Below are 20,734 nucleotides of genomic sequence, written 5' to 3'. Positions count from 1 at the left end.
ATGTGAAATATAGCATATCTCCTAGGCTACATATCTGCAAGCATATGGTATGTTTATGTTATAGTAAAGTGGAAAAACTTACATCCAGCACCTATAGGAAGAGGATAGGAAAAACACATGTAACAGAGGCCATCTAATAGCTGTGCAGCAGGTAAATCTCACTCCCTACGGTGACCGGGAGGGGACATGCTCGGTTCACACAGGTTTGTCATGGACTGAGTAAGTTATATGTGATAAGAGATAATGCTCTGCTTCTGTGCTGGGTCACTTTAACTGACCCAGGAGGAGGTTCCTGCTCGAGTTCCTGTTTTTGATTTCCTGATAACTGTTGGTTTGCATTTGTAAAGTTTTCGCGGAATATCACACGGACACTTCGCCTCGCAGGCATCACAGTGACAAACGTAAACAAAATATATCTTCCATTGTGTCTCTTTATTACGAATGTCTGGATATTAGCACGCACGTAGATTATCTATACGCACATCTGTTCTTCCTCTTCACGCTTTCACTCTGTGGCCAACAGCAATGTGATGTAGAAACGCTATTGTGATTGTTTGATTTATTCTTAAATATCTGGAGGTACAAACCAAGGTAGGCTGCTCTGTGTTTGTTGTGCTTTCGGTTAACCTGTGGTTTAAATACTTCGCGGATGGTTTGAGGTTAACCCATGGTTGATGCCTAACTAGCCTATCGGTTCGCTGAAATGTACAAGGAATATGTCAGCTCAGTCAGAAAATACCTTTCGATTTCGAAGCTGTCAAAAGCCGCACCGATATGTTCTCATACGGGTTGTCAAGAGGGGAAACTTTTGTGACGGCACCCATTTATGAACTGTAATAACTTGTCTCCTCTTTTTCACGATAGTAAAATAAACAGCAAGATTTGCGTGGCATCCAGAAACCTGTAATCTGTTGTGTTTACTTCTCTCTTCTGTTCTATGGCGAGAACCAATACGTTTTTGAGTAAAAAAAAAAAAGATTGTATTTTCTTTTTTTTAATGGAATTTATTAATTAGTATGGATCGTTATTTCATGCTGAGTTTAAAGGCACAATATGTAAGATTTTTGTATTGAAATATCCAAATACCAATATTTTGTTGTGTAGGCTACTTGTATTATCTCAAATGTTTCCAAGAATGTGTAATTCCAGAGTAATTTTAACCATGTGTTGCCTATCAATGACATCATACCTGCGTTACCTTCGATTACCGGCTTCATGTTATGGAAACACCAAAGATGCTTTAATATCGGATGTGGTGTATTATTAGACGGGTGAGCTGTTTGGATCATTCATGCGCTCCTCTGTGGCAAAATAAAAGCGTAAAAGCTCTGCTAAATCAAGGCATCATGATTATGTTGTTATGGTAAATTACATGTTTGGGCTTTAATTCTGCTTAGAGTAAAAAATTCCTATTAGTATTGAATTTATTAGTAATTTTATTTATTTTTAATTCATGTGCCTCAAAATCATAGACTGGACAAAAAAAATTATTTTTATAAACAGCCTAAATATGGTCTAAAAATAGTCTAAATATAAACTAAAGATAGGAAACTTAATTTTCCCTAATTTTCTTAATGTAACCTGAATCAGTTTGCTCTGGAACATGTTATAGATTAATAAGAGAGAGACTTCCACGATTTATTATAACAAGGGTTAGTTCAACCACAAATGAAAATTGTCATTAATTCCTCACCTTCATGTCGTTCGACACCTCTGTTCATCTTCAGACACAGATATTTCTGTTGAAATCCAATGGCTCAGAAAGGCCTTCATTGACAGCGATGAGCCACTTTATTACACTGATTCATAACGCTCCGAAGCTTCAGGAAGCGGTGTTTTGAAATCGGCCCATCACTATATAAGTCGTTATTTAGGAGGGGTTTTTTTCATAGACAGTAAAAGAAATGGACCGAGCGTTCCCATTGACGTCTACGGCGAAAGAATGAAGTCAACCTAGGGGCACTCACTTCCTGATGGCTGAGTGAACTGCGCAGGCTCAGACTGAGCTTGACGACGTAGATGTGACGTGAGCCTCCTGTCTGACAGCTGTAGGTCTTCTAGTAGATGTGGAAAGTGAAAGCTGTATCGTGTTGTTTAAATATTTTCTCCCGTTGCTTTTGGCTCACTATGGGCTTCTCCCCATTCTTCTCCCTTGACTTTATCAGACTTTATGTCTCCACGTCCCCCCGACTGTCTCATAGACAGTAAAAGATTGCCTGCGAGCGTCTCCTCAGGTCTATACGGTAATTTCTCAACTGTGCGACAGGGTCGCGTTGGTTATGACGCAATCGTTAGCCTATTTTTACAAAAACAGCTTCTGCGGGGCGATAGTGTAAGATACAAGGTAATGGAGCCTTTTATACATTGTCGTGTTTCTTTAGAAATAAACAATGGACAAATGGAGTCTTTAAACGCCTCAGATGTAAAGTTATTCACTGTCAAAGGGACTCAAAAATGAATGGGAGTCAATGGGATGCTAACAGCAGGTGATGGCTTGGTTAGCAATGGCAGCCCCTAGGGGTGGAACGCTTTCCGAGCGCTAGATTACCCCCTTGGTTTTTTTGCACACAAAAACTATTCTGGTGGCTTCATAAATGATTGTAGAGCCGCTGTAGTGAGATGGGCTTTGTAACGACATCTTTAGTGCCTTTATGGGTCTTGAGAGAGGAAATGACATTGGTGTCAATGAAGGCTTTGGAAAATGTATATATTTTACTCACCTTCAAGTTGTTCCAAACCTGTATGAGTTTCTTTCTTCTGCTGAACACAAAATAATATATTTTGAAGAATATGGGGAACTAAACAGTTGATGATGGACCCCATTGACTTCTATAGTAGGGAAAATAAAAGACTATGGAAGTCAATGGGATCCATTAACTGTTTGGTTACCAGCATTTCTTTAAAATATCTTCTTTTGTGTTCAGCAGAAGAAAAAAACTCATACAAGTTTAGAACAACTTGAGAAATTAAGCTAAAATAGGAGTTTCAATGGCATTGAGTAAACTTTTTTGTAATAAAGGTGGAAATCTCTCTGTCTTTCTCTGTTTCTTACTGTACAGAAGTTAAAGCTATGGAACTGTGGAACTTTTTTTAGTTTATTTTTAGCTAAAATCACTTAGTTCTTTCAAAAATAAATGTCCTCATTAATGTATATTTACTTCTTTCGAGTAATAAAGTATTCTCGTAAGTTTATAATATGCCATTGAAAATACATACGGGTGAGGGGTTCGAATGCCGGTCGCCATGTTGCCCCTCCATCTTGAAAGTACAGTAGCCAAAGAGGGACATACCCGTAAATTCAAGCTTCGCCTTTTGCGTTTTAACACTCGATGGCACCGTGTCGAATGTGAAGAGGGGGATTGCCATGTTAATCTTGGACTAAATGGGCCACCGTAGGAGTTAAAACGAAATCAGAATGGAGAGGAACTGAAACTATTATTCACTGGATGGTCATATAGCTTTACACCGCTAGATGGGGAAAAAATATCACACAGTCTTTAATGACTGCAAGCTTAAAGACTTTCTAATAAGTTTTGTTTTTATGTTATTTCCTCCGCTCATACAGATGGAGGAGGCGTATGCAGCGCTGTACCAGGAGTTTGTCCGTCTTCAGTCTCTCTGCTTAAAACAAGCAGCGATGCTACAACATCTCTCTAACACGGTGCAGCGACAGCAAGGTGACTCAAATAAACTACACATCTTCATCGACTATTAATGCCATGATAAATGATTTAAATGACACTGATGTTCGCTCTCAGGGTTGGCCACCGCTCCGACTTTTGAAAACCTGTTCCAGTGTGAGACGGGACACACACACCATCCTGCAGAAGGCCACGAATCTCAGAGACGTCCCACAGAAACACACACACCGGACCCTCAAAGTATAGCATTCTTATTATGAACATTTCAGAGTACTTTTAAATACAACCAAGATTATTTGAGTTCTTTTTACAAAGAAAAAAACTATTTTAGTCTACTTTAAAGGGATAGTTCACCCAAAAATGAAAATTAGCCCATGATTTTCTCTCCCTCAATCATCCTAGGTGTGTATGTATGGAGCGTCGTTTGTAAAGTGGCTCACTCTGAAAATAACAGCAACATTTTGTCAATAATTCAAACCAGCTTTTTAAACATTGTTTGAAGCTAAATGTGACAAAATGTTGCTGTTATTTTCAGCGTGAGCCACTTTACAAACGACGCCCCATATGTATGACGTTCTTCTTTCAGACGAGCACAATCAGAGCTATATTAAAAATGTCAAAGCTTTATAATGACAGTGAATGTTAAAGGAGATTTTGAAGTCCATTAAATGGCATCCATCCGTCATATAACTGCTCCAAACGGCTCCGGGGGTTAATAAAGGCCTTCTGAAGCGACTCGATGGGTTTGTGTAAGAAAAATATCCATATTTAAAGGAAATGTATGTAAGATTGTGGCCAAAACTGGTACTGCAATCACTATCCCCCCTCCCCCTGACTCGAGTTTGCCAGATTGGCTGCAGGATCATCAGGAACATTTGTAGATCTGCAGCTGTGGTAACTAGAGCAGATCTGGCAACCCGGGTGCAGAAACACTACTGACTTTTTGATTGGTCGATAGGTGGAGGGCGGAGCTTCAGGCCACAACACAACATGTCAACAACATCTGCTGAGCGCTGCAACAACAACTTTATAATGACAATATCCTGGCCGGACTACTGCTGTCAGTGATATAAGTATTTGAGAGAAACATGATTTCCTAATGTCTAGAGACATATCAGGGTCATTTTATGATTAATTAAAATATATTTCTTACATACAGTTCCTTAAAAGCATTAATTAGTAAAATAACTAGCTTCTAACAGAAAGAATAACAACTGAACTGACGTAAAGGAGGTTTTGCTTTATTTTGAGTAAATCATAGGCTAATTTTCATTTTTGGGTGAACTAACAATTTTAAACCATAGACATTGAGGGGGACAAGTCCCCCCAAAAAATGAGAAATGGCCAAATTTTCCCCCCAATATTTGATATTCTTGATGCTGCTCTACTGTGCTCCATTACACACGTCTGTTTGTTGTTAGGATGACAAAAGTTAAATGTTAAATGGCTGGTCTGCCTCGTCACTGTCAGAATGAGTGAGATGACCAATCAAATCAAAGAAGGCGGGGCTTACTGTTACAGTTATAGTGCATCGTAAGATGTAAGCAGCAAAACATTTAATATTTGATATTTAAATATTCAATGTTTTACGATAAAAATGTTCAGTGACCAACAGTAACATCAAGTGATGCAAACTATGAATTTCACAATTTTGAATTGAAAATATGACTATTTATGTAAATCAGAATTTATTTGATGTGAGAAGAAACAATTTGCATTTTACATATTAGGCAGACGAATATTAGGCAGTGTGCATATTAAAAAATATATATATTATTTGCAAATACATCATAAACTACAATAGAACTGGACCGTTCTTATATTTCTTTAAATCCCGTTTTAATCCTTTAAAAATGTAATTCCTTTAAATAAACCAATAAGATCCCCTTCCCCACACAAAAAAAACACTGGTCCCTCAATGTCTAAGACACGGTTACAGCCTTGCTTTAAAATGTCATGTTCAGTGTTACAAGTCATTTTTTTGTAATTAATTGTGAAATGTTCTAGCAGTTTCTGAGTGAGAATTGTGTGCCGTTGACATTGGGTCAGTATCTTTCTCATTTGTCTTGCTGCATCTTTTGAGCTGCAGGTTTATATGTTTGTTTTTCAGCTGCTTATGATCTCGGTCACATTAATAGAGGACTAAACAAACTGCATCTTAACCTGGACTTTCCAGCTCAGACTCCAGGTAGCCAGGACAATCCCTTAAAGACGACGGAGAACAGCGCCAGGGATGAGCTGAGGAAACTTGAGCAAAACATTTTTTCTAACCAGACTTCACAACGGCTGCTGGTGTGTACCATCCCTGTGTCTAGTTTTCTTTGTTTTAAGATCCTTAACTTGAAGGACTTTTAATTCATTGTGTCTCACAGCTGCTGCTAAACATCTTATATAGGCTTCTGTCAGGCGCTTCATTCATCGCCCCTTTTAGTGGTTTCCGTCATGGGATGATATGAGACCCTGAGCTCTTCAGCAGTCCTGCGTCTCACGGGTTTATCTGAGCCAACAATTCATTCTATAGGCCAAAATTATACATTTTTCTTTTTTGCCAAAAGTCATTAGGATATTAAGATCATGTTCCATGAAGAGATGTTGAAAATGTCATACTCTATATAAAAAATGTCTTGTCAGTAATAATATGCATAGCTAAGGACTTCATTTGGACAACTTTAACCCTAAAAAGGGTAAGACCATAAAGAGAAATCAGAAAATTAATTTATTGCTATTTTCCCATCTTCTTAGTACACAAATAATAAAATGTCATTTATTTATATTTTATTTTAATGATTGTATCCCTCAGGATACGGGTATAAATTAATTGAAAAAAATAAATGTTACAACATTTTTGTAAAACATTTATTCTCTCATAATTTAAACTAAATGTTCTTTGTAAAATTCTGTTGAACAATCAGCATAATGCCCATTTATGAATATATTAGCCCGATGGATAATTTAATACACACATTTCTAGGGCTTATAAATGATCAATATGACCTAAACTTTGCTAAAAAACAAAAAAACACAGAACTACTTCATGCCTTCTGTCGTCTGACTGAATTTTTTATGTAACTTACATTTTTTATGTAAATGTAAATATGACACAACAGACTTTTTTATATATATATATATATATATATATATATATATATATATACAGTCTTGTTCAAAATAATAGCAGTACAATGTGACTAACCAGAATAATCAAGGTTTTTAGTATATTTTTTATTGCTATGTGGCAAACAAGTACCCAGTAGGTTCAGTAGATTCTCAGAAAACAAATGAGACCCAGCATTCATGATATGCACGCTCTTAAGGCTGTGCAATTGGGCAATTAGTTGAAAGGGGTGTGTTCAAAAAAATAGCAGTGTCTACCTTTGACTGTACAAACTCAAAACTATTTTGTACAAACATTTTTTTTTCTGGGATTTAGCAATCCTGTGAATCACTAAACTAATATTTAGTTGTATGACCACAGTTTTTTAAAACTGCTTGACATCTGTGTGGCATGGAGTCAACCAACTTGTGGCACCTCTCAGCTGTTATTCCACTCCATGATTCTTTAACAACATTCCACAATTCATTCACATTTCTTGGTTTTGCTTCAGAAACAGCATTTTTGATATCACCCCACAAGTTCTCAATTGGATTAAGGTCTGGAGATTGGGCTGGCCACTCCATAACATTAATTTTGTTGGTTTGGAACCAAGACTTTGCCCGTTTACTAGTGTGTTTTGGGTCATTGTCTTGTTGAAACAACCGTTTCAAGGGCATGTCCTCTTCAGCATAGGGCAACATGACCTCTTCAAGTATTTTAACATATGCAAACTGATCCATGATCCCTGGTATGCGATAAATAGGCCCAACACCATAGTAGGAGAAACATGCCCATATCATGATGCTTGCACCTCCATGCTTCACTGTCTTCACTGTGTACTGTGGCTTGAATTCAGAGTTTGGGGGTCGTCTCACAAACTGCCTGTGGCCCTTGGACCCAAAAAGAACAATTTTACTCTCATCAGTCCACAAAATGTTCCTCCATTTCTCTTTAGGCCAGTTGATGTGTTCTTTGGCAAATTGTAACCTCTTCTGCACATGCCTTTTTTTTAACAGAGGGACTTTGCGGGGGATTCTTGAAAATAGATTAGCTTCACACAGACGTCTTCTAACTGTCACAGTACTTACAGGTAACTCCAGACTGTCTTTGATCATCCTGGAGGTGATCATTGGCTGAGCCTTTGCCATTCTGGTTATTCTTCTATCCATTTTGATGGTTGTCTTCCGTTTTCTTCCACGTCTCTCTGGTTTTGCTCTCCATTTTAAGGCATTGGAGATCATTTTAGCTGAACAGCCTATCATTTTTTGCACCTCTTTATAGGTTTTCCCCTCTCTAATCAACTTTCTAATCAAAGTACGCTGTTCTTCTGAACAATGTCTTGAACGACCCATTTTCCTCAGCTTTCAAATGCATGTTCAACAAGTGTTGGCTTCATCCTTAAATAGGGGCCACCTGATTCACACCTGTTTCTTCACAAAATTGATGACCTCAGTGATTGAATGCCACACTGCTATTTTTTTGAACACACCCCTTTCAACTAATTCAACTAATTGCCCAATTGCACAGCCTTAAGAGCGTGCATATCATGAATGCTGGGTCTTGTTTGTTTTCTGACAATCTACTGAACCTACTGGTAACTTGTTTGCCACGTAGCAATAAAAAATATACTAAAAACCTTGATTATTCTGGTTAGTCACATTGTACTGCTATTATTTTGAACAAGACTGTGTATATATATATATATATATATATATATATATATATATATATATATATATATATATATATATATATATATATATATATATATATAATGCAAATCACTGTAAATGGATTCATAAACATAATAAATTATGTTTTTTGTTTTTGAAAATGTAAAAATGCAGAATGTTTCCTGTGATGGGTAGGTTTAGGGGCAGTGTGTGTGTGTGTGTGTGAAAGAGAGTGTGTGTGAAAGAGAGAGAGAGTGTGTGTGAAGGGTAGGGGCAGGGCCAGTGTATGTGTGTGTGTATGTGTGTGAGAGAGAGAGAGAGAGAGAGAGAGAGTGTGTGTGTGTGTGTGTGTGTGTGTGTGTGTGTGTGTGTGTGTGTGTGTGTGTGTGTGTGTGTGTGTGTGTGTGTGTGCGAGCGAGAGAGAGAGAGAGAGAGTGTGGGTGTGTCCGTATAAACATGTGGTAGGTAGGTTTAGGGGCTGTGTGTGTGTTTGTGTGTGTGTGCGCGTGTGCGCATGTTTTTCTAGCCTGGTGGGGACTTCAACCTGAATGCACACAGACTCATGGGGACTCGTGTCACTTTGGGGACCTAAATTGAGGTCCCAATGGGTACAAAAGCTTATAAATCATACAGAATGAGTTATTTTGAAAATGTAAAAATGCAGAAAGTTTCCTGGGATGGGTAGGTTTAGGGGCAGGGGCAGTGTAGGGGGATAGAATATATGGTTTGTACAACATAAAAACCTTTACGTCTATGGTGAGTCCCCAAAAAGATAGCGCACCAGATGTGTGTGATGGGTTGGTTTAGGGGCTAGGGGCAGTTTAGGGGGATAGATAGTACAGTTTGTACAGTATAAAATCCATTACGGCTATGGAAAGTCCCCACAATTCACAAAAACACAACGTGTGTGTGTGTGTGTGGTTTCGTTTGTTAGACTTGACTAAGAAGGACACAGCCTTCACGTTTGAGAAACACCCTAAGAGTGTACAGTATAAGCTGACTGTGAAGTGTTTGTCTGTCCCACAGAGGCCCTGGTCATCCTCCTTTCTGGACAGTGAGTTGGTCAGTCAGGCCGGAGGGCTCTTCAGCTCCGGAGCGATGCTGCAGTCGCAGGTGTGTGAGTTCTGTGACGCGGTGTTTCCCGGACACACAGGCACTCGCGGAGAGTTTCTGCGCCACCTCACGACACACATGACCTGAAGAAAAGCACTGCTGGGAATATAATTCACTAAAAAACAGACTGATAATGCCAGTAATAGACAGTTTTATGTTTGATTTTGATACTTGTCAGTGATGGTCAAGATTTCTTTTTATTAAATTGTAATACAAAAACATAATGGCCGGGTTTCACAAACAAGACTTACCGTGCGTTCACACCGCCGCCGGCGAAAGCGTCAAAATTCACTCTTGCCGCTCTGACAACGACGCTGTAGAAAGCTCTGACGTAGATCGAATGTTTTTTTCTTTTTTAAAACTGTATTTAAAGAGGCCGCAAATCAAACAAGCATGTTGATAGATATACTAACCACAAGTAGGGTATAAATTAACTTCATGAAATCGTTTAAATGTGAAAGTAAGAATTAATTGCATACCCGCTGAACAACGAGCGTTCTAGCGCCTGTAAAATAGTTTTGCGCGACTTCTTAACAAATTACAGATCACTGTGAATGATCTTGTCATAAATGATAGGGAAACCCGCACAGCAATGATCAACCTCTCCTACAATTTGCTTGGGAACTAATGTGGTCGGAACCAAAGTTTACAGGCCTGCGTTCTCTGGATTTCTCTCAAGCGGAGCACTTCTACATTCTGACTGGTTGCCGCTGAACCGCGTCATAGCTCATTACCATAAAGTTGAGCTGATTTCAACTCTCCTCGACGCCCAAATCGTCCAAGACGCGCCGTGCCGCTCTCGCCGGAGCTCGCCGCCAGGCTCCCATTGAAAATGAATGACTTCCGGCCAGCTTGCCGCTCTCGCCGCCGGCGGTGTGAACGCACAGTTAGATTTAAAGTATTAGTTGACTTCAAAATGAAAATGTCCTGATAGTTTCCTCTCCCCCATCTCATCCAAGATGTTCATGTGTTTCTTTCTTCAGTGGAAAAGAAATGAAGTTTTTTGAGAAAAAAATTCCAGGATTTTTCTCCTCATAATGGACTTCAATGGGAACCAACGGCTGACGGTCCAAATCAATGAGGAAGAGCTTCAGAGACTCTGATGATCCCAGAGGAATAGAGACAAACCATCACACATTTACTACACTAATACACATTTATATACTTTTAAACCTCAAATGCTTGACTTCACAGCATATGATGTCATCACGTCGGAAAGGTCACATGACGGAGGTGGAAGAACCGACCCAGTGCTGAAAAACTCCCCCTCATGTTCTCCTCCGACTTTAAAATCGTCCGACATCGTTGTTTTAGCTTTATTTGTGTAAAAAGCGTTTGATTTAGTCTTCGCACGTTCGTTTTAACACTGGGTCGGTTCTTCCACCTATGTCATGTGACCTTTCCGACGTGATGACATCACACGCCACAAAGAAGAACAACTCTGAAGTCACGTATTTGAGGTTAAAAAGTATATAAATGTGTATTTTCGTTAGAAAATTGGTCTCTGAAACTCTTCCTCATTGATTTGGACCTTCAGCCGTTGGTTCCCATTGAAGTCCATCATGAGGAGAAGTCCTGGAATGTTTTCCTCAAAAAACTTAATTACTTTTCCACTGAAGACAAAAAGACATGAACATCTTGGATGACATTTTCATTTTGACATGAGCTAATTCTTTAAGCCTTAGTTCAATAAGGACATAAGTAGCTTTTATAAACGTGCCTGGTGAGAAAAAAAACATGACTGTTGTGCATTTCGAGACAAAAAATAATGTGGATTTATTGACTGTTTGTTTGGATTCTTGCTTACCTAAAATGAAGAAAGTCACAGTAAAATAAATCGACGACTACGAGCAACTACGTGTGTGTGGGCTTTGCAGTGAATAACAAGCCGAGTGTGTGCGTCCAGAATCACTCAGCTGTTTTGGCTGCTTACATCAATCATATATTAAATAGAAAGATTATATGTAATTACCATTACATTGTTGTTATTGGTATATATATATATGTCCGTTTTTACACATTGATTGTTTTTTTAAGATAAAATTGTTAAATTATTGTAAACAATGTATTGAAATTATTGTAATCAAAATATATATATATAATATATATATATATATATATATATATATATATAATATATATTACTTAAAATACAGTTGATTGCCATGAATATAACCATTGCTGCTGATATGGCGTTAAATCATAAATAAATAATAATAATTCATGTAACGTTTTTCTTTTTTTTCTAAAACATTTATCTGACATTTTTTTTAAATGTTACTGCTTGTTTCAGCACATTGAGAAAACATTCAAAAGTACCGTTATCATAATGATTGCAAATGAAGTAACACTTGTATAATCAACAAAACGAATGTTGGGAATGTGATCGTATTCTTGGTTAGCTGGGATGATTATTAAAGATGTTTACATGACGTGCAAATCTCTTTAGTCTTGTTTACATCCTAATAGCCATTACTTTTATCATCTGCTGCTTTAAAGGTGCAATGTGTAGATTTTAGCACCATCTAGTGCACCCGCTCATCGCTCACCCCTCCCTTTTGGAGCACATAGAGAAGCTACGGTGGCCGACACAGGACAAAGATGAGTTCGTCTGAGACAGCAGAGAGTGACTAGTGCTCTGCAGAGAAGTTTGTCCCTTTAGGGCCACTGTAGAAACATTACACTGACTTCACTCTAAGGGACCCACGGTGTGTGTTGATAAAAACGGCTCATTCTAAGGTAATACAAACATAATGGTCTTTATACTCCACTGAAAACATAGTTATGAATATTATATTGCATTTCCGTCAATAGATCCTTATAAATACTACACACTGTACCTTTAAACACATGCTGACCAGTTTATCCCATAGGAAGCACTGAGTTGATCTGTTTCGATGAGTAAATTATGATTTTTTACATTTTTGCCTGTCCCTTCAATTATTGGCTTTTACAAGCAAATTGCATCAATTGAATGATTGGAGATTATTTAATCCAGTAAGGGTGAATTTTTCAGTATTTAAACAATTAGACAAATTTCCCCTTTTATATCACGTATGGAGTCGGCCCACCCTTTGCAGCTATAACAGCTTCAACTCTTCTGGGAAGGCTTTCCACATGGTTAAGGAGTGTGTTTATGGGAATTTTTGATCATATTTTTAGAAGTGCGTTTCCAAAACACTCCCTCATCTGTGAGAAACATGATGATGATGATGATGATGATGCAGGGCCAGTGAATCACAGGCTTCATCTGTCTGGGTTTGCTGAGATGAGACTGGGGCGAGTGTGTGTGGGTGGTGGATCAGTGTGTCAGGAATGAGACAGAAACCTCAAAATTCTCTACATTTTCATATGCAGTTGTGTAACGCTTTGAGACAGACAAATAGTAAAACATGGGTGGAAAAAGAAAAATATCAGCAATGTTTTGCATGTAAACCACAGAGTTGATATATCGGACACTACAGTCCCTGACAAAAGTCTTGTCGCTTATCTATTTTCTAGAAATACCTGATATTAACCTGACTTTTAATTAATTCATTGGTGTTAGAAATGGCTCATATGAAAAGCTAAAACCCTCCCAAATGATTTTTAATGCACTGAAATAAATAATTTTCACAGAAAAAATATTTATCATTTAATCAAGACAGAAAGGTCAAATTTTGGCAAAACAAAAGTTTTGTTGCCTATACAGAAATTGAACAAATTTACTGCAAATACAAAAATATGTCAGCAAATTAAGTTGTGGTGCTGTGAGATCCAAATGTAATATCTTGTATGACTTCCATGAGCTTGAAGGACTGCATCCATGCGGTTTGGCAAGGATTCATACAATTTATTGATGAAGTCATCAGGAATAGCTAAGAAAGCAGTCTTGCATGCCTCCCAGAGTTCATCAATATTCTTTGGTTTCGTCTTCCATGCGTCCTCTTTCATCCTACCCCACATATGCTCAATGATGTTCATGTCTGGTGACTGGGCTGGCCAATCCTGGAGCATCTTGATCTTCTTCGCCTTGAGGAACTTTGATGTGGAGATGGAAGTATGCGATGGAGCACCGTCCTGCTGCAGAATTTGGCCTCTTTTATGGTTGGGAATATAAGAGGTAGCTAGGATTTCTTGGTATTTTAGACTATTGATGTTCCCTTCCACCCTGCAGACCTCTCGCACACCCCCATACTGGATGTAACCCCAGACCATGATTTTTCTGCCACCAAACTTCACTGTTTTCTGGGTGAATCTCGGATCCATTCGGGCACCAGTAGGTCTCCTGCAATATTTGCGGCGACTGTGGTGTAATTCAACAGAAGATTCATCAGAAAAATCCACCTTCTGCCACTTTTCCAGCGTCCATCCTTTTAGCAGGCTGTGGGCCTTGGCAAATGCCACACGGTTTTTCAATTGTCTTTTGTTTAGTGCTGGCTTCTGGGCACTGATTCGACCATGGAGGCCATTTCGAGACAGAATCCGACAAACTGTTCTGGTTGACACAGGGACTTCAGGTGACCAGGTCTCGTGGAGCTCTGCTGCAGTGGAAAATGGGCTGGCCTTGGATTTTCGAGCCAACAAACGGTCCTCTCTAACAGTTGTCTTGCGGGGTCTGCCTGACCTGGGCTTGTCAAAAACGTCTCCAGTCTCTTCAAATCTTTTTTTTATCCTTTGTACTTGACGCTGAGACACATTGAAGGTGTCAGCCACATCAGCAGTGGATCTGGTCTTCAGCCTCTTGATAATCAAAACTTTAGTCTCTGGGTGAATCTTAGGCATGTTTGCAGAGGTCTAGTTGCAGTTGATGTGAAGGTCTAGTGTACTGGGGTTCTTTTTATACACACTTGAGACCTAATTGATCCATTATTAGTCACAGGTGAAGCTCATATGACAAGGTGACAACACTTATGTCTTTGCAAAAATTGACTCAATGGGCTTTACCAAGCTGTGAATATTAGAATACTTTTTGAAAGTTTAGTTTTTCACTGAAACATTATCACAAAAGCTTGTGGGATTAAAATGAGCCATTTCTTGTAAAAAAAAAATCTTGATTAGAAATATATTTCAGCGGCACTTTAGGTCAATTTGTACACAAGCGACAAGACTTTTGTCAGGGACTGTATTAGCAAGTAACAAAACTTAAACAGAAACACAACAATATAATTTATTGAGTTAAAAAATAAATACTCTGTCAATAAAGAGGCCACAGATATATTTCTAATATTGGAGCTATAATGCACAAATTCATCATAGCCATTCAACCTTTAAACAGTAAGAATAATATTCTTCCCTTGATTCATTTACATTTTGATGATGAGCATTTAGAGTCGATATATTAATATTCACTGCATCAGTGTGCAACTAGTGTCGGTTTTCTCAATAATTTCATAATCCAAAACATGTAAAAGGTTAACATATTTTGCCTGCTGTACATACTAAAGTGTTTATATATTGTGATCGGCTGGATTATATGAACACACACATCATGAACTTCTGTTTGAGAAAATGTAATGAAACCCACGTCCCAATATCTCATAATTTATCTGGATAAATTACGGTTTGGTAATGGATACAGATGCAGTTTCATTCTCTAATGAGCTCGACACAAAATCTGCACCATTGAAGCTTTTGCTGTCAAGTCAAAGTACCCTGACTAAGAATATGAAATGTATTTATAATTTGCTTTAAATTTCATTTAAAACCTTCCACTGAATGTCTTAAAATTTTCTAATAGAATATGAGGTGCATACAAGTTGTGAAATATCAAGCAGGACTAATCAACGCAGCGAACCGAACGGAGCGGCTTGGCTTGGTGATATCCGACCTGAGTTCAACATAGAGATTTGCAGACGGTCCGTCATGGATCGTCTTTGGTGTTTGTTGGACTGATGCTTCTGTTACTCAATCCTCTCCTCTCGGACACCTTCTCCTCCGTCTCTATGAGAATATAAAAAAAGTTTTTTTTTTTTTTCTTTAGTCATAACCAGGGTTGGAAGCACTATAGTATCGAGTGTCAACTGTTAAAAGTCGTTTAGCTTAAATGAGCAAATGGCCTTTGAAAGTGACAGATTCCCACTGAAAACAACAAGCAAGACAAAGTGTGCATTCAGTTGACTGTCTGGATTATCCGGCACATGGATGAGTTATCAGGAGTGTAACCGAGAGACTAGAATATGGAGCTGGGAGGGTTTGTATCACTGGGTTTCTTGTTGCGTTTCTACTCGTGTTATTATTGATGTGATTGTGCTTTTAGAAAAGGAAACTACTGACCTACATTAATTTGAAACTGGATACATTTGAAAACATTTCTTCATAAATGCAATAAATATATTAATTATAGATTTTAATCTGATGCGGGGGCATAATATAAAGGTTCATTTATTGAATGATGGAGAATAAGACATCGCAGTCAAGTTGAAAATAATGTGCCATCGTCGGCACTGATAGCCTTGTGGGATGCTCAGGTGAGGCGAGTTCATTTCCCGCTCATGGACCTTTCCCAATCCTGTCCCCTCCCTTTCTTTGTTCCACTACTGACTACTCTCCGTCCTTTTAGAATAAAAAGTCAAAAACATGGCAGCAAGTGAACATTTTTTCCTCAAAATTGATGTGTTAGAAGCAGGAAACATGGGCAAGCGTAAGGATTTGAGCGAGTTTGACAAGGGCCAGATTGTGATGCTAGACGACTGGGTCAGAGCATCTCCAAAACTGCAGCTCTTGTGGGCTGTTCCCGGTCTGCAGTGGTCAGTATCTATCAAAAGTGCTCCAAGAGGAAGGAACAGTGGAGAACCGGCCACAGGGTCATGGGCGGCCAAGGCTCATTGATGCACGTGGGGAGCGAAGGCTGGCCCGTGTGGTCCGATCAAACAGACGAGCTACTGGAGCTCAAACTGCTCCAGAAGTTAATGCTGGTTCTGATAGAAAGCTGTCAGAATACACAGATCAGCTCAGTTTGTTGGGTATGGGGCGGCATAGCGGCTGACCAGTCAGGGTGACCTCTGACCCCTGACCCCGCCGAAAGCACCAACAGTGGCACGTGAGCATGAGAACTGGACCACGGAGCAATGGAAGAAGGTGGCCTGGTCTGAGGAATCACGTGTTCTTTTACATCACGTGGATGGCCGGGTGTGTGTGTGTGTGTGGCTTACCTGGGGAACACATGGCCCCAGGATGCACTATGGGAAGAAGGCGAGCCGGCGGAGGCAGTGTGATGCAGATCTCACGCCTGTCTTTACCTGCCCATGAGCTTTAATGCCATCCCATTGTTAATCCGTAGGGTTTAATATGGAGTCAGCCCCTTTGCAGCTCTAACAGCTTCAGCTCTTCTGGGAAGGCTTTCCTCAAGGTTTAGGAGTGTGTTTATGGGGATTTTTGCCCATTCTTCTAGAAGCTCATTTGTGAGGTCAGGCACTGGTGTTGGACGAGAAGGCCTGGCTCTCCGCTCTAATTCATCCCAAAGCTGTTCTATCGGGTTGAGCTCAGGACTCTGTGCAGGCCAGTCAAGTTCCTCCACACCAAACTCCTCATCCATGTCTTTATGGACCGACGCTTTGTGCACTGGAGCGCAGTCATGTTGGAACAGGAAGGGGCCGTCCCTGTTCCCACAAAGTTGGGATCATAAAAGTGTCCAAAATGTCTTGGTATGCTGAAGCATTAAGAGTTCCTTTCACTGGAAACTAACGGGCCAAGTCCAACCCCTGAAAAACAACCCCACCCCATAATCCCCCCTCCACCAAACCTTACACTTGGCACAATACAGTCAGGCAAGTCCAGTTCTCCTGGCAACCGCCAAACCCAGACTCGTCCATGGGATTGTCAGACAGAGAAGCGTGATTGGTTGCTCAGAGAACACGTCTCACTGCTCTAGAGTCACACAAAGTTTGGAGGTCTGGAGCTGTTGACGTGTTCCCAATGGCTTCTACTTTGTTATAATCCCACTAACAGTTGAGCGTGGAATATTTAGTAGTGAGGAAATGTCAGGAATGGACTTATTGCACAGGTGGCAACCTATCACGGCCCCACGCTTGAGTTCACTGAGCTCCTGAGAGCGACCCATTCTTTCACTAATGTGTGTAGAAGCGTCTGCAGGCCTAGAGCTTGATTTATACACCTGTGGCCATGAAGGGATTGAACACCTGAACTCAGGGATTTGGTGGAGTGTCCCAATACTTTTGGCAATATAGTATATTTATATTTCAAATTAATTTTGTTCTTTTGAACTTTCAATTCCTCATAGAATCCTAAAACAAACAAACAATGGTTTCCACAACAATATTAAGCAGCAAAAACTGTTTTAGCATTGATTATAATAAGAACCATTGTTAATAATTGAGTATCAGCTCAGCATATCAGAAAGATTTCTGAAGGACAGAAGACTGAATAATTAAGATCGCAGGAATAAAAGACAGTTCTTTTAAATTGTAATAATATTTCTTAATTATTACTGTTTTACTGTATTTTTGATCAATTAAATGCAGCATGGTGAGAGTTCTTTCTAAAAAGAGGTTCATTAACAGTTTTTTATTATTCCAAAATTTTAAACCACCTGTGTGTATTAGAAAAACAAAAATAATAGGGGATTGTTTTGACAAAGTTGTCAAAAGATGTTTTCAAATGTATCCAGATTAATGTTGACAGCCTGAACATCACACTTCAGCAGACATTAATATGTTACAGCAATGCAATAAAACATTATATTAAAACTCTTATTTTAACGTGAAGGCAGAACAATGCCGAGGAATGTAACTGCAGAATGATTGACAGCGCAATGAAATGAGTAACTTACATTTTCACTTGAAGGAGACAAAAAAAATTGATTAAAGCTCATTTTTGGTCACTAAACTGAAGCACTGGTGTGTTTGCTCATTGAGAGAGAGAGAGAGAGAGAGAGAGAGAGAGAGAGAGAGAGAGAGAGAGAGAGAGAGAGAGAGAGAGAGAGGAGAGAGAGAGAGAGAGGAGGAGAGAGAGAGAGAGAGAGAGAGAGAGAGAGAGAGAGAGAGAGAGAGAGAGAGAGAGAGAGAGAGAGAGAGAGAGAGAGAGAGAGAGAGATTGCATCCTTTCACTGCCCACATGGTTTATTTTTACTCTGTCTCTCTGAGTCAAAGCAACGCCCTTCTCACTCCCTCCTACTCATTCACCCCCTCTCTCTCTCTCTCTCCCATCCATCTATCCATCCGCCCTCCACTCACACATTTTCATAAGCTTTGACGTCAGACAGGGAAGGGGGGCTCCAATTTTCACCCACACAGTACTTCCTGTGGCCCCCTCCACCCATACACATTTTCTCTTCTCATTTCTCTTTTATTCTGCAGTCCCTAATGACGACGTCTGACTGAAATGTTTGCCTCTGCAAGAACTTCTCAAATTTGACAATCTCTGATTTACTCCATCCTCAAAGATGAGCAGGATAAGCTAACCAGATTAGCACAATAAATCCATTTGTCACTGTTCTTCTATAAGGTTCTCCACAGACTCTTTAAAGGGTAACTAAACCCTAGAACAACTTTTTTTAGTTAATGATCTGCAAGAATGGAGCTTTATTATTATTGTTCATTGAGTCGAGTAAATGTTTTGACAGTTGGGTTTAAAGTGTTTTAATTCTATAATATATGGTGTAAAAACGTCTTAGTGCTGCCCTCTTAAGGTTGAACGGTGGCTACTGCAGTTGAATTTTCCTATTGGACGTTGTGGTACTTCGTGACGTAGGATGGTACTTCCAACAGCTCACTATCCACGCCCCTGGCGCAAGCTCACCACGCCCCTGGTATAAAAGCATCTTGTTTCCGTTCAAAACCTCTGTAGCGAGTCAGGAGTTGGAATTGCGAGTATTGAAAATTATCAGGATAGCATATATTATCATCTAGTTAGCACAGCCATTTGTATAGTTATACAGTTGTATTAGTCTCTTCACTATCATCTCTAATAAAAAATGAATTTGTTCATAGTGAACCAGGAGATTTCAGTAAGACTTTACAATAAGGTCTCACTTGTTAAGGGTATGTATACTGTTGTCTGAGGTCAACTTATGACGTGCGTGTGGTTTTTACAATCAGGAACATCTTAACTAATAAGTAATAAGCTATTTTCTACACTGGTTTTTAGGCTCTCTCCTGAACGCTGGGTTTTGATGGGCGTGTCACTGGAGACTTGAAAGTAAACGCCCACGGCTACGATTGGATAAGATTTGCATATTTAATGAGCTTCAGCTCCTGTCAGTTCACATGAGGTATTGTTTTGAAAGCAGCAACTGGAATAATTCTCTGACAGGGTATTTAAAACGTATTTATCAAGCAAACACAATGATTTCTCTCATCCACCCATGATTTATTTCTTTTTTTATTACTTGGCCCGCCCGATCAGTGGATAGAAGCGCAAACCACACACACATAAGTGGGCGCGCACTCTTCAAATATCAAGTCAAGAGAGTGAACAACGCAGATCAATAAATTAATGTCATTACACTATTTAAGATTCACCGGTCTATCGACTTGCTTACGTTTTGGTAGCCCGTCAGGAAAACACAGTCATTGGATGTTGGACTTTGCGAGCCCAGGCCCATACATGTCCGATCTGATCCCAAATCGCAATTTACCAACAAATAAAGGATTCTCCAGCCTGTGACAGCATGCTATGGTTTACTGTTCTGTTAAGCCCCTTTCACACTGCGATTCCGGCAAATACACGGATTATGCGACCCGGCATTTGTTCCCGGGCCGCTAGATTTGGTTCATTCACACTGCCAGCGAAATACCGCAATATGTTCGATTTCACACACAACCCGTAACGATCCCGGATCGAGTTGACACGTGACATCCTGATGTGACGTATAACGGCGAGCGATCTCAGCTTCAGCGCGGATAGTAAGGAGCTCCGTGGGCTCGACTTGTGTCCAGTTTGCGCTCATTTCTGCTTGTTTAATTTTAGTTTCTTTTGTATACGAACACTCTCTGCGTTTAAAACACCGACGAGCTCTTCTGGCACTGCAGGGTTGTATTACTGAAAAAACAAACTCTAGGAGTCGCACGATAACTACGTACACGTTGCGGCATTAGTTTTGGCTTTTGTTCACACAGCGCTCGTCCCGGGTCGAATCCCGCAATATTACTTGGTCCCCGACCCGGGTCGAATTCGGTAATCAATCCTGGGACGTGGTTGCTTTCACACAGAAGGCGACCCGGCAATGATCCGGGAATATTGCGGGTCTGACGTGCAGTGTGAAAGGGGCTTTA

The 20,734-nt window shown here is 39.7% G+C and overlaps 2 protein-coding genes across 6 annotated transcripts in view; one reads left to right on the top strand and one right to left on the bottom strand.

The window, feature by feature from the left end:
• The first annotated feature begins 107 nt into the window (after window positions 1-107).
• zgc:113184 (uncharacterized protein LOC553745 homolog) lies at window positions 108-10,539 on the top strand. Of its 4 annotated transcripts, none has more exons than XM_067431878.1 (5): window positions 108-203; window positions 3,566-3,677; window positions 3,759-3,881; window positions 5,752-5,933; window positions 9,435-10,539. In XM_067431878.1, the coding sequence occupies exons 2-5, from the start codon at window positions 3,566-3,568 to the stop codon at window positions 9,606-9,608; spliced, it is 591 nt and encodes a 196-aa protein (XP_067287979.1). In that variant the 5' UTR covers window positions 108-203; the 3' UTR covers window positions 9,609-10,539. The 4 variants fall into 4 exon arrangements, with proteins under 4 accessions (XP_067287979.1, XP_067287981.1, XP_067287978.1 ...); XM_067431880.1 differs by lacking the exon at window positions 108-203 and adding an exon at window positions 235-401 and having other exon boundaries at window positions 5,818-5,933; XM_067431877.1 differs by lacking the exon at window positions 108-203 and adding an exon at window positions 240-401 and having other exon boundaries at window positions 9,435-10,538.
• Window positions 10,540-14,147: 3,608 nt separating this feature from the next.
• Window positions 14,148-20,734, bottom strand: part of nab2 (NGFI-A binding protein 2 (EGR1 binding protein 2)) — a 41,189-nt gene continuing 34,602 nt past the window's right edge. The window contains exon 6 of one of the 2 annotated variants that reach the window (XM_067431937.1): window positions 14,148-15,443. In XM_067431937.1, the coding sequence (XP_067288038.1) occupies window positions 15,364-15,443 (80 nt within the window). In that variant the 3' untranslated portion in view covers window positions 14,148-15,363. The remainder of the gene's footprint in view (window positions 15,444-20,734) is intronic. The other variant, XM_067431936.1, reaches the window with a different exon arrangement.

The sequence above is a fragment of the Pseudorasbora parva genome, chromosome 22 (assembly GCF_024679245.1).
Source record: "Pseudorasbora parva isolate DD20220531a chromosome 22, ASM2467924v1, whole genome shotgun sequence".
Lineage (NCBI taxonomy): Eukaryota > Metazoa > Chordata > Actinopteri > Cypriniformes > Gobionidae > Pseudorasbora > Pseudorasbora parva.
The sequence above is the reverse complement of the archived record's forward strand: the minus strand, read 5'-3'. Positions and strand labels throughout refer to the sequence as shown.